At 42.4% G+C, this 17432-nt stretch overlaps 1 protein-coding gene across 4 annotated transcripts in view; it reads left to right on the top strand.

Moving 5' to 3' along the window:
* TMEM266 (transmembrane protein 266) overlaps window positions 1-17432 on the top strand; it is an 86859-nt gene that overhangs the window by 55670 nt on the left and 13757 nt on the right. For all 4 annotated transcript variants that reach the window (XM_071754633.1, XM_071754636.1, XM_071754635.1 and 1 more), the window contains 4 exons: window positions 3770-3826; window positions 5577-5715; window positions 6666-6781; window positions 15928-16114. In XM_071754633.1, the coding sequence (XP_071610734.1) occupies window positions 3770-3826; window positions 5577-5715; window positions 6666-6781; window positions 15928-16114 (499 nt within the window). The remainder of the gene's footprint in view (window positions 1-3769; window positions 3827-5576; window positions 5716-6665; window positions 6782-15927; window positions 16115-17432) is intronic.

Raw genomic sequence — 17432 nt, 5'->3', positions numbered from 1 at the left:
CATTCTTTGCCAAGTACAAAAAAATACCCCACACTAAAATCAAACCTGGTAGAGACCTTTAGTAGAAAAGTACTCACACAGGTATTGAAAGTGTTTGCATTCAAATCTATGTGTCCAGAAATGCAGAATGCCTGTAGTGTAATGCAAAACTGTGTGTGTACATTTGCTACAGTGCTAAAAAATGTCTGCACATCAGTAGGAAACAGCAGTGCTGCTCCATTTTCCCCCTAATTCCTGTAGGGTCTTGTGCCTACAAATGGTAGAATCCTGAGTAACCTTTCTGTCTGTTGGTGTGTGGTGAATGTTAGAGTTGCAATTCTGTTTTAATTCAGGCTCATTTTTCAGTTTGCTCCATGTACAGTGTGTAGGACACTTCCTGGATTATTCATTTCTGTCTCTCTTTTCAGATTATGCTACAGGTTCTCATTTTTTAAGTTCTGTACTGAGAAAGCACACAAGCAAATGCAATCTAATTGTATGAAAGATATTTTTGATTGCTTAGGAAGATTACAGAGATAGTGTTTATAACACCAATGCTTTCATTTCAATCAAAGTATTTGTTATTCTGATCTAGCTGAAGATGTCCCTGCTCATTGCAGGGGGCTTGGACTAGATGACCTTTAAAGGCACTTTCCCACCCAAATAATTTGGTGATGCTGTGATTCTAGATGTAGCACCAAAAGCCATTACTGCATTAAATGTCTGCCCAGTAGACTTCCAGCCCCTGCTGACTGGTGCTGATTCACAGCAGCACCCTGGCAATGCACACATGCTCAGAGCTATGAATGTGACAGTAGCATCATCTGATTTAAACACTGCAGTGAGGAATTGAAATTGCAGAAAGGAAAATCCTTTTTTTATGTTCTCTCTACATGCTAAATCATATTTAGAGTTATGAGGCAGTGTTCCTATTTTCTCTGTGCAGATATGCCTTATTATTTCAGTGAAAATACCTCTATATACACCTGTCCAAACGAAGAAAGATTTTCACCATTGGTTACTGTAAATGTGCTAAGTGTTGAGCCATCCATCAGGTAGCTGCTCATTGACCTAGACCTTCCTAAATGCTGCCTGAGCTTAGAAGAGAAAGGACATGATTTCTCTCTGCTGTCAACAGGGTTGCATGTGGGAAGGGCAGCATCCCAAGTTTTAAGGAAGGCACTGCCTTTCCTCATGAAGTTCAGTAAGGCCCAAGTGCAAACTCCTGCCACCTGGGTGGGGGCAATCCCAAGCACAGATACAGATTGGGCAGGGAATGGATGAGAACAGCCTTGAGGAAAAGGACTTGGAGGTGCTGGTTGATGGGAAGGTCAACGTGAGGCAGCAGTGTGTGCCCAGAAGGCCAACCATGCCCTGGCTTGCATCAAAAGCAGGGCAGCCAGCGGGTCAAGGGGGGGATTATCCCCTTCTACCTGTGTCCAGGTCTAGAGCCCCCAACACAAGGACATGGAGCTCTTGGAGTGAGTCCAGAGGAGGCTGAAGCAGCTCTGCTATGGAGCCAGGCTGAGAGTTGGGGTTGTTCAGTGAGGAGAGAGGGGGAGTGAGTTGAGTTGCTATTCAGTGAGAGAGGAGGTCTCCAGTGAGACCTTTGAGCACCTTCCAGTACTGAAGAGGTTACAGAAAAATTGGGGAGGGACTTTTTACAAAGTCTTGGAGCAATAGGACAAGGGGTGATGGCTTTAAACTAGAAGAGTGCAGATTTGGGTTAGACATTAGGAAGAAATTCTTTAGAGTGGCAGTGGTGAGACACTGGCACAGGTTGTCCAGGGAAGCTGTGGCTGCCCCATTGCTGGAAGTGTTCCAGGCCACGTTGGATGGGGCTTTGGGCAACCTGGAATGGTGGGAGGTGTCCCTGCCCATGCAAGGGGTATGGAACCAAATGATCTTCTTGGGTCCCTTCCAACCCAAACCTTTCCATGATTTCCTGAGGGCTGCCTGCTGTGGAACTTAACCTCAGGGTAACAAATAGAGCTGTGCTTATGGGCTCATGAGAGACTTGTACTTACACCTTTTGTACAGCTGCTCAGTGTGGGCTGAGGGAGCTGCTGAGAGAGGCACTGGGATGGTTTTGTCTGGAAGTACTCTGCTGAGGACCTGAGTTGAGGCTGCAGGGAGGGCCTGGGTTGTAAGTGCATACCTGCTCCACACCTTTTGCTTCCATCACATCGTGCTGGGGAATTTGGAATCATTAAGGGGTGTGAGGAGCTGCTGTTCTCAATCTTGTCCTGCACATAGAAACCTGAAGCATGGAGGTTATAAAGGAAACTGCTGAGTAGCCTTAACCCTATGCTGCATTTGCAAAGTGCTTTGCAGGTAAAATGCTCTTTTGAAGGACTACAGACCAGCAACATTAGCAGTGTTTGGTGTCTACATAGAGTCTCATCAGTTTTTGCAGAGCAAAGGGAGTGCTGCATTGTCTCTTCTGGCTAACAACTCCCTTTCCCAGCCAGACTTGGCCAATGCTCCCCATACACCGTTTCTGAGTCAGTGTTGGCTGGGTCACTGTGCTGCTCACTGGTGCTGTGAGCCTGGGCTCTGAAAGCTCCCTGTCTCCCTCTGCAAAACAGCATTAAGGGCTGGCAGCCAGGGTTGGAGAGCCAAGAGAGAGCTCAGCACAGTCACTCTGGACCAAGTGAGGCAGTTGGGCTCATGGGCTTTGGCAAACCCATACATAGGAATAGTACTGAAAATTGGAGGGTTGTTCTGCAATCAGTTAGTGCTGGTATGTTTGGCAGAAATTCAGTTGTTTGGGATTGAATGCGTTTGTATTTGTGCTGACAAGGAGATGTGTATGTTCCTCACAGTCACTTCTCTCCACACAGTTCTTGGCATGGTCACCCCTCACGCATGGGGTGCTGAACTCTGCCATTACTGCTGTTCCCTAATGCAGAAAGCAGCATTTCAATCAGTTTGCAAGGCACCAGCTGCAGTTGGACTCCTCGTGTCTGTAGTGTCTGTCAAAACCTGACCTTGGTGGTGCTCTTGGCAGAAAACATCCCTACCAGTTCTGCTTTTATAGGAATTCAATTCCAGTTATTAGTTGGCCAGCTGATTTTATTTTGGTTTATTGCATCTTCTGAAAGCTGAGTTAAAAATTAGGAAAAATGCCATTGGATTTTTAATGGGAATTCACCATTGGTTCATTCTGTGTTCTTTATTCTTCTTTTGTAGCTACTGGTACTACTTTTTAACTGTTTTGCTTAATAGAGAAGGTTCTCCAAGGTATTTTTCTGCCCTTATCCCCTGATTTTCTGGGATTTTGTAAGACTGTACCCCTGAGAGGAAGAATAAAAGTCTCTGCTCTTGACTGATGAAATGTCAGTATCTTTAGGCATCAAGAGGGGACAGTGCCTCTTTTCTCTTCTTAGAAAACAGTAAGCACTGGTGTTTCAAAAATGGTAAAACAAGAGAATCATCCCCCATTCCAACAGAGGGAACCCCACAGTGGGTCTTACAGAGGAATGGGTCTGGGACCTGGGGCAGGCTGGTAATCTAAATCTTACAAGGCTAAAAGAGAAATTTTGGGAGGATGGAAAGGCTAATGAACATTGGAACTTGAAACTTGCTTATGAAAATTTCAGAGTCAGTATAGTTGCTAGAAAGCAATTCTTTAGATTCTTTTAGATTCTCATTATAATTCCAAAGAAATGCATAATGCTTAAATAAGACAAAAAATGATGCCCTAAATAGAAAAAGTACTAAATGTTTATCTAAAATTACAGTAACGTGCATCATCCTTTTGTTTTTTTTCCCCAATCTGTTTTGCTAGACTGTTTTGAGGATTGTGGTCCTTGGCATATGGGATTACATTGAAAACAAAATAGAGGTAAGCAACCTTACTCTTCATTCTCTTTTCCAGGCAGGCACAGTAAGAATATTAAGAACTGCTTTGGTTGGCTTTGTTATAGACCTTGTGCAGTACAATATCTTTTAACTCACTTAATGTGCACATTCTTCTCATTATATGCAAGTATAGGTAGCTCTGTGATGCAATCCCTGTTTCTGTGAGAGGATCAGAAGAGAGAGAGATTTGGAAATAACTTTATGAAGGGAGGGATTGGGGTTTTTTTACTCTTTGTGTCTATTTATTTTGTTGGTAGAGCTGTGCTAGCCTGAATGTTAATACTGCTTCTCTGAAGTTACAATATGAGTAAAAATTGTCATTTGATTTGTGCAACTGCATTCCTGTAAGCAATTTGAAATTAGAACTAGTTGAAAATTGTGTATAACTCTCTGATAGAAAATCATGGTTTAGCAAAACCCCCATTCTTCTTGTGAAATTATTCTTTTTAGTAAAGTTATGATAAACCTCAAGTTAAAAATGAGGTAGGATGTGCATACTGTTGCAGAGGCAGGCAAGGAAATGTAGGTATTATAAGTAACATATAATCCCAATCTGAGCAGAAATCAGGCAAATTAGAAGCTCTTTCTTGATAGTGTCTGATAAACTAATATGGCACAGGATGCAGCAGAAGAATATCTGGGTTTTCCTGGGGCTTAAGTGAGTCTAGAGGCTTGCACGGCTTTCATAATATGGTTGTAAATCTTTTAACTTGCTTGTCTAAAATACTCAGAGGAAACTTAAATTATTGATCTAGAGAATTTTTTAAATAAGGTGAAATAATAGCAGTTCCCGTGGCTCATTTTGGTAATTTGAAATGGAGTGATATTGTTCACTGCCCACCAAATGGTGGCAGAAAGAAGTGTTTCTCTTCAATACACTGAATTGTTATGCCCAGTTCTGGATATGAAAATCCATATTCTCTCTCCTTATGCAAACCATTAATCAGTGGTCTTTGGCAGCTGGGAAGGGTCTCAGTAGGAATGAGAATGTGGAATTCTGTCCTCCCCTGCTAGGCAGCTGTAGGACAGACACAACTCTGTTGCCAGTTTGCTCTGCAGTGTATTTACTCATGCATTTCTGACTAATGCTTTGCACAATTGCCTTTGCTGATCTAATTCCAGTGCAACCAATGTCATACAAATCATTCTGGATAGTTCCAGCTGTCAAAATCCTTGAAAAACTAGCTGCCCAATAAAGGTGAGAGCAAGGAGTCTTTCTGTCCTGATGCAGGGCTGTTCCCACACACACACTTTGTGTAGTCAGGATGTGGCCATGAGCCATCACCTCTCTTTTCTCTGTCTTCCTCTGCTTGTCTTCTTGATCTCTTCATTTAGACAGTAAGATCTATGGGCAGGGACTGTATAATTTATTTTTTTTTAGGATGAAATTATGCTAAGTAACAGGTAATAAATACCAATGTCAATAAAACTCTTTGGCTGTTATAACATTTAGGCTATCACTTGGGGCTTGGGGATTTTAGCCAGCATTTCCAAATACCTTCCTCTCTCCTTGTCCTCCCACCACAGTTTATCTTTCCTCACCTCGTAAAATGCATGAAGGAATTCTCTTGTTCTACCTAAAAAGGATGCAGCCTTTCTGTGGCTTGGCCACCTCTCACATCCCTTTCAAATGTGTTTCTTTTGAGCAAAGATGGAGCCCTTCAAGGCCCCAGGAAGGAATGACAGGGTTATGATCTTTAGCAAGGGTTTGAAAAAATCTGATTTCTCTCTAGGTGTTTGATGGTGCTGTCATCATCTTGTCCTTGGCACCAATGGTGGCCTCAACAGTGGCTAATGGCCCCAGCAGCCCATGGGATGCTATCAGCCTGATTATCACCCTACGAATATGGAGAGTGAAGAGAATCATTGATGGTGAGTGGTTTTTCAGTTTTTGACTCCAAAAATTACCTGTAAAAAAAAAAAAAAAAAAAAAAAAGAGATATGGAGAGATATGGAAGATTATTACAAGACTGCTTGTGACCCCTGCTAGTACTGTTCTCCTTCCTCTTAAAAACACTGAACAGAAGAGAGTTATGGCTCTTGTGGTGGAAAGGAAATCTCAAGTTGATGGCTGTATCTCCTGTTCCCTATGGGCCTTTATAATGGATTGGTTTGGTTTTCCTCTGACTGAAGTGTGCAAGAAAAGTTCAGGATCTTGTGTAGCTTCAGCAAACATCAAGAATTGCAATATGTGTTGAACAGCTTTGCTGATCAGTCTGTGTTTGCTGAAGTTATGACAGGAGCAAAATTTCCAGAGGCATTCAGAAAACCTATTGAAAACTGGGCTGTAGCTTGAAAAGCAATGGAAGATAAATGCCCTTTTGTTTTTTAAAGTATCTTTCTTGGTCTGCTATTTCCATTAAGGAGTTACTTTTTACCACAAAGTGTAGGAACTAAATTCTTCGGGCTCTGGAATGGTTCTTTTCCTAAGGGAGCCATGGTGTTCAGGGTTAGAGAGGATGGCCTGCCTCTGAGCAGAAAATCCTCCTACCCAGTAGTTCAGGAAATCTGTGGTAACCACTGGGAAAGATTATTGCAGGGGAAGGTAGGAAGAGTGTGCAGGATGCATTTCAGCTCAGCCAGCCAAATGGAGATCTGAGCAAGCAAGGCCTAGACCCTGCTGATGACCTGCATTTCACAGGCTAGAAATCTTTTCCCAGAGGAAATACTCCAGTGCTATTTCTATAAGAAATATTCTGGTTCTCTAGGTGCACGTGGAAGGGATGACATTCTCTGGCCTGTAAAGGTCTGTAAAGGTTTTCCTGCTGGTAGCATAACAAATCACAGCTGGGTTACTCTAAGTGCTTATTTGTGTTTTCCAGCCTACGTCCTTCCAGTGAAAGTGGAGATGGAGATGATGATTCAGCAGTATGAGAAGGCAAAGGTTATTCAAGATGAGCAGCTAGAAAGACTAACCCAGATCTGCCAGGAACAAGGGGTAAAGTTCAGTTATGTCTCCATTTACACATGGCTGTCATGGCAAACCAAACTTTTTTTTTTTTTTTTTCTTGTGTACTTTGCTGCAAGCTGAGGTCTGAGAAGTATCACTGGCTCCTGTTGTGAGGTTGACAGGTTTCAGTGTTAAGGAAGTATTAGCTGCAGCCAGGGTGTTGTCAGAATACTATGTATCAAACAGCAGTTGTCTCTCTCTGCTGCTGTGCTTGTGTTTCTCAAGGTGAGGAAAACAAATGAGAGGAATAGCAAAAGGATGCTTTCAGGATGTTATTTATTGAATGAGTACAGACAGACTGCAATAATGCAAAGAACATGGAGCAGTTGTTGCTGCTGTCAGAGAGTGCAGCTCTATTAAGGCCATTTTCCTAGGAAAGGTGTATGTAGTTGAAAGCTAATGAATCTCCCTACTTTAGATGCAGAAGGCAGCTCCCCTGTAGGTCAGTCAAAGACTCTCTTGGCAGACTCAAAATGTTGCAAGAGAAGCTTCTAGCTGCTGGTAGTAAGTCAAGATGTAAGGCTCTTCCCAGGCCCCCATGTGTTTAGTGACCGTGTCTTAAGGTAAGGCAAAGTGAAGCTTAAAATATCTCAAATTAATATATTTACATGAAAAAGGTGTAAAACCACTGCTTGGGCAATAAACCAGGAGTTTTTGCAATTTGGCTCATGCACATCAGTTCTTGAATAATCTGCTTTCAAGTAGAAACCAGGAATGTATTTTGAGTCCCAGGCTAAGTAGGGCACCATCAAACCACAACAACATGATCCCCAAGTGACTTCTTTTTTCAGTTGTAGGGGTAACTATAAGGTGTCCAAATAAATCCTGGAGGTTTCTGGCTTCTGCTCACACTCCCCACTTGTGGTAGATGTTTTTCAAATTCAAAATGAGGAGATCTGAATCTCTGAATGGCTCAGTCAATCAAAAAGCTGAAGGACCTGAGCAGACAGGAGTAGAAGCAGCTTGTTCCAGAACAGGCCAGCTGAAGCATTTAGGTGCCCATCTGTTACTAAGGAAGCTAAAATGCTTGTAAAAAACAGTATTTAGGTCCTCAAATGGCTTTTTAGATTTAGCTTCAGGTCTAGGAGTCTGCAATGGCCTCTTGGTGGTGTGAGGGTGCCTTGTCCTAGTGATGAATCTGGAAGACTTGTTCATAACAGTGACAGCCTGTTCATAACTTTTGACAGCCTCTCATCTTAGCCATGACATTTGCCAAAGATTAGTTAGTTCCAACTATGTAAGTATCTTCAGTGGCAAAACTGCAGTTCTTTTCTTCACAGTTTGGCTCTATGATAATAAATTATTAATATTTTTGTCATAGTTGTGAAAAGAACAGGGAAGTGTCCACTTGACAGGGGAGAGAATATCCTTTGAGCAAACACAGTGGGCAGGTCAGGGATTCCTTGAGTCCTGTTGCCAGACCATGCTGTCAGGCTGAAGTTCTTGACAATCATAAATTTCAAAATATTCTTTTTCAGGAAATGTATCAAACAGCCTGGTAAGACTCTAGACCTCTAAACAATTTTTGGTGTTACTCTTTCCTTGGCTTTGAGTAAATGTGGGCCTGTTATACCAAGGAGGGGGTCAGGAGCACATTTGTGCCTGCTTTGCAAAATGTCTGAGCAGGGTATCCCTACTCTGAGCTCTGATCTTTGCAGAATAGCTGTGCATCAAGCACAAAGACATCCTGCACTGGTAGATCAGAGTAAATCTGTGAAAACAGAGCAGGTTCTCTCCTAGCTTTCAAGTGTCATCAGCTATGGAAAAATATGGACTCTAGAAGAATGACAGCATCCTGATCTCTCTTATTTTACCATTCTGACTTCCTGCCAAACAAATGTCTCAGCTGTATAATATGCAGTAAATGTACTAATTTGCCTCAGTTAGCAACACTGACACAAGTGCTGCTTCCTTCATAAATTAATAGCTTCATAATTCAGTCAAGAACAAGTTGTCAGCTTTATAATAGTCACATTAACATTGTGTACAGTATCAGGTGGGAAAAATGTCTCTTAATGGTATTTAATGCCCAAAATTCTGCCAGGTTTTTGCTTTTTTCATTTGATCATCTTTCCTAACCTTTTTAAAGATTGCTCCTTTGTGGAGTTTGTGTTTCTGAGTGACACAGCCTGTGTCAGTCTGGCTGTGCTCAGTAGCAGGAGGGCCAGCAGGGAGGGATTCCAGTTTGCCTTCTCTGTGTGGTGCCAGCTCTGGCAGGGGCAGATGGGATTCCTGGGAGCTACCTGAAGGGGTTGACCTGCAGCGTGGGATTACACACCAGTGCCAGCCCAGGTAGGAAGAATGGGCAAGCCACCATGTCACCTACACGTCAGCAATGGCTATAGATGCCAATTCATTCTGAGGCTGCACCTTTTGCACACTGATGGTTTGCATTTATTTAACAATAATACTACACAGGGCTCAAAACATTCCTGTTAAGATTTTCCAGCACTATTTTTTTTTCTGAGATCCTGTGTTTGGTCTCTTACTGCTTTGCCAGTTATCAGGCAACTGGGACTGAAATTTTCCAGCTTTGGTGTCTTCTGCAGATGAAGTTATTTTGTAAGTTTCATGCAAAATATTTTTTTCTGAAGAAGTCCCATGCCCTCCTGTTTTGAAGCTGGTACTTAGCATTTGACAGGCAAAAATGGAGTTTGGGCTTTTAAAAGATAAAAGCAGGAGAAATGCAACCTCCCTTCATCTTACCTTTTGGATTCTGTTTCTCTCAGCTGTGTGGTTTTTTGGCCTGTGATAGGATATCACAGCTATAAAAGACATTTCCATTCCTGAGTGACCTTGGAGACCTACTTTTGCAAACACGAAAACTCTTTCCAGATGTTGATTTTTGGCTAGCCATACATCTGAAAACCAGGATATATTTTATAAATGATAGTTGTGTGGACCTCCACTTTGTTCTCTGCAGTACCCCACTGGAAGTGTTTGAATAGTTTACTGTTTGCTTTATTCTCCACTGGGCAAGAAGTCATTAACAAGGAGTGGATCAGTAGGACAGTCAAGGCAGAAAACATTGCAAGGGCTGAGATGGCTGGACAGGACTTCACAAAAAGTGAGCAATGTTATCAGTCACACTAACAGGATTTTCTAAAAATGGGCAAAGGCTAAAAAAAGTCTCACTGCAGTTACTGTCAAAAATATGAACAGAGCATATTGCTGATGGCACTGTTTTGTCAGAACTTATGCTGCAAAACAAAGTTCCAAAGTGTCATCAGCAATGCAAATGCCAGTCAGAGAAGAGCACTTTTTCCCTCTAGACTCACCTGTAAAAGAATTTCCTTTTCTGACAATAGATTTACTTACATGACTTTTTCTGCTTAATTTTTGTAAAAGTCATTTAGCTGAGTACAGTCCAGCAAGGACTACTTGTTCAGCCTTATCACAAGAGCTCCTTTCCTGGCAGGTCCCATAGAACTGAGTTTTTAATCATTCTTAAATCTGCAACAATTATAGAAGGTATAGTTTCTTTTTTATCTTTTACCCTAATTTGTATGACAGCTGCTAGGTTAATGACAGGGCTATTTAGCTGGTAAAATTACCTACAAGGCAATAACTTATGTTATCCTTTTGCAATAATTTTGATTTATTTCTAACTACCAGGCTTTTTCCTTGGGAATGGAAAGCAGCCAAGGTCATCCCCTTGTATCCTGGTGGCAGATGAGTTTTAGGGCAGGGCATTCTGTACAAGCAGCACCAATAGAATTGAACAAAGTTTGTTCTTCTGCATTAGACACGAGGACACAAATTTGCTTCTGGGTAAAATATTAATTGATCTCTCTGAAACTGTGTCAATCATACTCTGTTGCTAGACCACTAAAGGGAAATATTCTATGATTCACTGCTGCATCCCATTTTGAGCCTTACTTGCATGGTGTAGAATACCAGATAGGATGTGTGGCAGGCTTTATGAAACTGAGCATGTGCACCTCGAGCTTTGGTTAGTCCCTGTCATTTTATCTGCTTATAAATAACCACCTAATGCATTCTGTGAGTGAGGAAGTACACGGGTGTGCCACACAGCTCCTTCTTCTTTGCTTCCTCTCACAGTATTGCTAAGTTTGTGCTAGAGGAGAACATGTAAAATTCTGGAAAACACCGAGTTCAAATTTACCCTCAATGAACTTTCTCTTCGTGCCTGACAATCCAGTTACTTGTATGAGATGTTTTGTATCACCTCCCTTTTTCTTGGTGATGAGTGTATTTCCACATGAGCCATGTGTATTGCACCTTTACTGCAGCCTGCAGCTCCCTGATGAGAGCATGCAGCCAGGTTCTCCTCAGAGGAGCAGTGACAACACACAAGTTTGGGATATACAAAATTCTAGTAAGTATCAAAACAAACATTTTCAGGTCAGGCAGTGGAGCAGATTGTCAGGGAGACTGTGGTCTTTTACCACTTGGAGATGGTAAAACCTTAGCAGGAGAGGCTTTTAGCAGCCTGAGCTAGCTGGACTTGCTCTAAGTGGGGTGTTGGACAAGATGACCATCACAGGTTCATTTCAGCCCGGATTATGCTGTGATTCTCTGAAGTTCTCAGATACATTTTATGAATCACTGAATGTATGTATGTTAGGAACTTTCTGATAAAGGAACCTACCAGAAGCTGCCAAAGTGTTTCTAATTAATTTCTAATTAATATTTATTGTAGGTGTCCTGGTAAGTAACGTCAGTAGCAGTCTCAAATGAACAAGTGTTCAGTTTCTAATTATCTTGAGTCAGGAGGTGGTTTGGTTTAGTCTCCTTAATCACAACAAGTTGTCTTCCAGACAGCAGCATTATTTGCCCACTGCCTCTCTGGGATTTACAGGGTTCTTAACACAGAGCTGATACCTATGGGTAAGAATTTAAACAAATCAAAGCATGTGTGTAACTTTATATGCTTTTCATTTTTATTTCTCATATCCTCACCTACCTGAAGATATGACACTTGGTTTTCTGCAGTGCAGCTCTGCAGTGCAGAACTCTGTCCTGGAGAGGCTCAGCTCTACAGACAGCTTCATCAGCTCCTACTGCCAATAGAAATTTCACCTGTTTAACTTGGCCCAGAATTTTTACTTTAAAAGACTTGTATTTGATACCTTTTAATGATTTATTTAACCTGCCCTGGGCTGCATGACATGCACTCAGAGCAATCTCATTAGCTCTTTTACACTTTAGAACTGCCCAAGGTCAGTGTTCAATATAATGTTCAATAGATATAAGCACCTACAACTTAATTTGCTCTTGCCATCTCTCATGGAACTACAGATGTAAGGAACACCCACTTCTTTTGGACTTAACCTTTTTGGGGCTTTTTTAGTGTGTTGCTTTTAGTGGCTACAACTGAATTCCAGCTTATATGATATCTTGGAATAATTTTTCAGTAAGAATTGGAAACAATTAATATTGAGCTGGTCTCCTGAGCAGATGCACACTTTTTGTAAGAAAAATCTGTTTCTTGTTTTAACTTTTCCTCGATATTTTATTGAAGTTTCATTTTCTTAAATCAATCCTTGTGCTACGTGGTGATTTTTCCATCCCACACAGTCCCTTTGAAAATGTACCAGAGACTTGGAGAGCTTGGGTTTGCATTTGGGAGCAGTGTATTGGGTTGGGTTTTGGTTCTGTCTGATGCTCTGTGTCTGTCCCAGTTCTGCACTGCTGTGGAGCAAGAGGTTGCCTGGATCACTTTTCATCACTAACAGTGAATGTGGGAGTGAGAAAAACACCAGTATTAGCCACTTCTCTGTCAATAAGAGAAGGACAGACACACAAGAGTATTTAATTCAAGCTTTATGGTATTTTAACCACTACACAGACCTCTGGGCAAACACAAATGGGACCTGGAAGTTGAGCATCTGAGGTCATGGGGAGGTGGAAGGGAGAGCACATGTTAACCAGCTGCAGCTGCCTGGTTTTGTAGGCAACATCAGTTTCTGCTCTTCTGTGTTTGAGCATCTCTGTGTGCTGTGACTCCCTTGCATGTGATGGTGAAGTCCAGTGTGCTGGACTGTGCCTGGAAATTCAATGCTTGGAGCTGCTCTTGACAGTTTCATGTTGAGCTCTGAATTTCTGGCCAGCTGAATCAGCTCAGTGTTCTGAGGTGAAAGCAAGGCAAGCATGTGGATTGTGTTGGCAGCCAGCAGTACAAGGGGGTTTGCATATCACTGAAAAAGTTGCAAGTCCTGCATATGCTTCTAATCCTCAGGCAGTGGATGAGGGAAGCGTTGCATGAGCCAGGACATCAGGTCTGGGATTCAGTTTCAGCAGGAACGTGACCCGAAGCCATCTCCATCAGCAGATGCTTCCTTCCTCCCCTGCTATGGGCTCATGCATGTGTTTCAGGCTTTAAACAAAAGATGGCAGCAAAGCCCCTTCCCTTCCTGACATTAGCAGCAGTCCTAACTCTGCTGAGGAGCTGAGGTAGTCGATTTCTCTGCGGGTTCCAGGTTCTCGTGCTCTCTGTGTGCTTGGGGTTCAATCAAGAAAGTAATTTTCCCCATAGGAGATAAAGAATTGTTTGGACAAAGTGTAGTTGTCCAGCGTGGTGGTGCCAGGAATGGTTGCAGAACACTGCTTAGGCAAGCAGGAGGCTGAGCAGGTCCCAGCTTGGTGGCAGAGCCAGAGGAAACAATAACATGTGTGAACTCATCTGGATGGAGACTGGGCATGGGAGTTTTAAAGGCTGACAATAATCTGTGAATATTTGGAAATATTCTTGTTATGGATTGGAACATGCCAAGGGGCTGTCAGAAATTCTACTCTCTTCCCCCATTTTTGCTGTAGGTTCACTGCAGCAGGAGAGATCACCTCAGGGGCCTCCTTTTTCAGGGCTGTGAAACACAACCAGGAGGGGATTTGCCCTTTGCTTGGAGTGGTTCCCTTCAAGGTTTTGATTGCTCCACGGTTCAGTCACTCTTGGTAAATGCTTAAGCTGCTTAAATTGGGTGTGATGCAGAAATACAAGCTGTCTTTTAAGTAGTTTTATCTATTTGTGTTATAAAACACCTGCCAACTTTTTTTTCTTCCATGATGAAAACATAAATCACATCCCATTTCTAGGCTGAAATTGAGCATTTTAGTGGCAGTATTTCTTTCTCTGACACACAGGAATGTTTCTGAAGGATGAGATGTGAATCATAGAAAAACAGTAATGATGCCTAATTCTTACTGACTTTTAGCTTGAGCTATGCAAGCAGATATAGTTAGGCAATTTTTTTTTCAATAAAAACTCCATATATATTTTTTGCTATCATGTTTGAGGGCATTTATTCCCCTAAACCAAGTGACTAGCTGGAAGTGTATCCTTCCCTGCTTTAAAGGCAAAATGTAAGATTTTTTTTGATATTTTATTTTATTTTATTTTTAAGTCAAGGATGAAAACTGAAATTCTCTGTGTTGTAAAGTTAAACCCCAGACCTTCCACAGCTGACTGATGCATTCATACTGGCACCTCTAGTATGGTACAGGCCCTCCAGCCTCAGGAAGCTTGGGGGTGGCTGGGAAAAGAAAGAGCACTCCCCAGTTTGCTCCCTCTTCCCAGCTGCTAGGTTAACACAAACCCCACCATCTGGGGCTGCCATGGAGATTTCACTGGGGAGTCAAGGAGCAGGGCTCTGTTTTGACATTTGATGATGCTACCTAATCCACTGACTGCCACTGCCAGAGGACCTTTGGTTAAGAGCAATGAACATTTCTTACAGCCAGCAGTCTGTGGCTGCCAGACCTCTGTTCACTGATTTAAAGACAGAGAAAAATCTGTGTGCTTTGTTAGAACCCGGCATCAGGTGGTTTGAATGGGATCTGGAAAGTTTAAACTGCCCTTTTGCTCTCTAAAACTGAGTCTTGCAGTGAGCCTTCCTTTTATTGTAGTTCCTGCCCTTACCTCTGGAAAGCAGATAGTCTCCAGATGTGGCAAAGTGGAGACTATCCCTTATTTCTTTACTCTTTTTTTCTTTCAAAAATCTGTGGCAACTCTGTCTTACAGAGTTTGGAGGAACTGCTGGCTCTCTGCAGTTCCTGGCTTGGCACTGTATCTGATGTGGTCCTTTGTGGCACACACCAGGTCTGCTGAGGGATTCCCAAATCTGACAGCAAAGCAGATTTGAGTCAGCACCTGAGAGGCAAGATCCAGAACCAGATTAATTTAGCCTACATGCTGTTACACACCAGTTTTCAAGCATCAAGGTGCTATTTCCATCTCTGCTGTAAATGTGGAGTGACAGGTGCAGTGTGGCTTGCTGTAGCATCATGCTCTCTGATGGCTTTTCAGGCCTCAGGACTGTGGGAAGCCCAGCAATGCTAAATTTAAATGCCTTAGCCTATTACTCACCTCATTTGCTTTTGCCTCTCAGTCTCTCAATAATAAGACATGACTTGCTCACTGCTATGCTACTGAGCTTAAAAAGAGTTTTTTAAAAAAGGAACTTTTCTATGCAGCCCCATAGCTGTGCTGGGTGGCAGAGGGGAAGGACGCAGGATTTTGTAGTGCTTATCTAAAGGTTTAAAGGGTCTGTGCAGCCTTTCCAGACAAATTCTTTCCCTTCCTTCATTGTGGAAGACTTGTGGCTGTCAAACACAGGAGAAACATGTTGTGTCCCTCAGTCAGATTGTACCTGGTAGCTTCTGTCTTTTTGTCAGATGTCTGTTTTACAACCACCAGTCATGAGGTAAATCCCCTCCTGGTTGCAGAAAGTCATGAACTGCTGTGGCTCACAGATTTCAGAGGAGTAGCCAGAAAAGCAGCAACCTTCCCTAGGATTTTCTGCACACTGCTGAGGACAGGAGATTTCAAGCTATATGAGGACTGTGGTGTCTCTTTTAGAGTTAGTGGAGAAGGACTGCTTTTAGGGAACCTCTCCACAGAAATCCTCTTTACAAAGTCTAGCAGGTTAGGGATGTTTGTCATGAACCTAAATCCCTAAATGCCTGTTAAGAGTGGTCTTCTATAAAGATTTCATTTCCTTTGGCACCTAGATGGTACAAAATGGTATCTTTAGGATGCAGACATGTATTGCATTTGCTATAACCAGTCTGAAGTGGTTTAGTGATGAAATGAGTAATAGATCCCTACATTTAGAATACAGACTTCTCACCGTGCTTATGTGAGAGTCAGTATGTGGTGTTCTTTTTCCCTCTAGTTTGAAATCAGACAGCTGAGGGCCCACCTTGCCCAGCAGGATTTGGACCTGGCTGCAGAGAGAGAAGCTGCCCTGCAGGTCCCACATGTACTGAACAAGCAGAGCAGCACCAGGTACAAGGTGGTGGCAACTGAAGATTCCGATGATGAAGCCACAGAGAACATCACTGAGCTGCGACCTCCCCCAGGTGAGTGCTGCCCCTGTGCTGCTGCTTGCTGCCACAGCTGATCCCATCCCTGCAGCTAACAACCGAACACACTAAATACCTCCACACTACCAGACAATTGGTTACTTTCCCTCGAAATTGCATTTTCCCATTTTTCCAAAGAGGCTGTGCCCATCCAAAGCAGCAGGAGCTGCTGTGTTTGCATACAGAGTCCTAACAGAGCCAATAAAGTTACTCAGGAGGAACGTATCTGAGGTACCTTCCCCAGGCCTCACGATTAAATCCATCAAACACTAGAGATGCAGCAGACAAACCAGAACTGGCAAAGTGATAATCACTCTGAGGTAAAAGGAGGGAAATAGAGAAGAACATTGACAAACAGTTTTGGTGTTCAGCCACTTCCATTTCTGTGATTTAGAGCTGTGAAGGTCCCCTTGCCTGGAGGCTCTGTTCTCACCAAGTGCTTAAAATTGGCACTGCGGGACAGCCCAGCTGAGCTCAGCCAGGGCTGCTCTGGAGCCAGAGGAGGAATCATCTCCTGGGTGTGAAGCTCCTGCTCAGATGTCTGAGTGCTGCTTGGCTATAGGGAGGAGCAATCCCTGAGCTGTTTGTTGGGCAGGTGTGTGTGGTTCAGGGGAAGATCAACATTTACATTAACTTGGCTCCATTTTTATCATGCAAGTGCAAGACCAGAAGTATTTTTTGAAAATTCTCCTTTTTCCTGTGGTGCCCCAGCCCTTATAATGTAGTGCAGAATGTGTACTTATCTCAGTAACATTTAATGTAATATTCCAGAGGAGTGAATACTTTCTACCCTAGTGTTATGTTAGTCTGCCTTAGAAATATTAGCTTGAGTATTTTAGCAGGTGGGCAGTATGTGAATATTTCTGAATTGGATGTTTGCATGGTATCTTTATTTTGGTTAAACTCCTTAGAATTAAAGGCATGGAAGTACTTTCCATTAAAGATTTACAAGAAAAAGCTCACCAGTTGTTTTTATAAGGTAATCCTTTCCTTTCCCTACATAGTCCTGAAAGCACATAGAAATGTTTTTTGTTTTTTCTTCTTTATAATAAGAAAATGCTAACTACAGTTCAGCCATTAATTATTCCTGATTTGAAATTGTATTTAAAAGCAGACAGTTGAGTAGACTGCTCCCTAAAATGCATTTCCCACTTTTTTGTAGCATTTCAGAGGTTTCCCCAGTGAATAGGCTATTATTTATGCATGTGTTCCTTGAGGGTTACATTTGGTACTGGAGAGTGTTGTGCACATTATAAGGTGGTTTGCTGAAATTTTAGAGCTGTGGAGATTGATCTAAAAATTCTTCTGTCCAAGA

The sequence above is a fragment of the Heliangelus exortis genome, chromosome 11, assembly GCF_036169615.1.
Source record: "Heliangelus exortis chromosome 11, bHelExo1.hap1, whole genome shotgun sequence".
Taxonomy (NCBI): Eukaryota; Metazoa; Chordata; class Aves; order Apodiformes; family Trochilidae; genus Heliangelus; species Heliangelus exortis.
The sequence above is the reverse complement of the archived record's forward strand: the minus strand, read 5'-3'. Positions and strand labels throughout refer to the sequence as shown.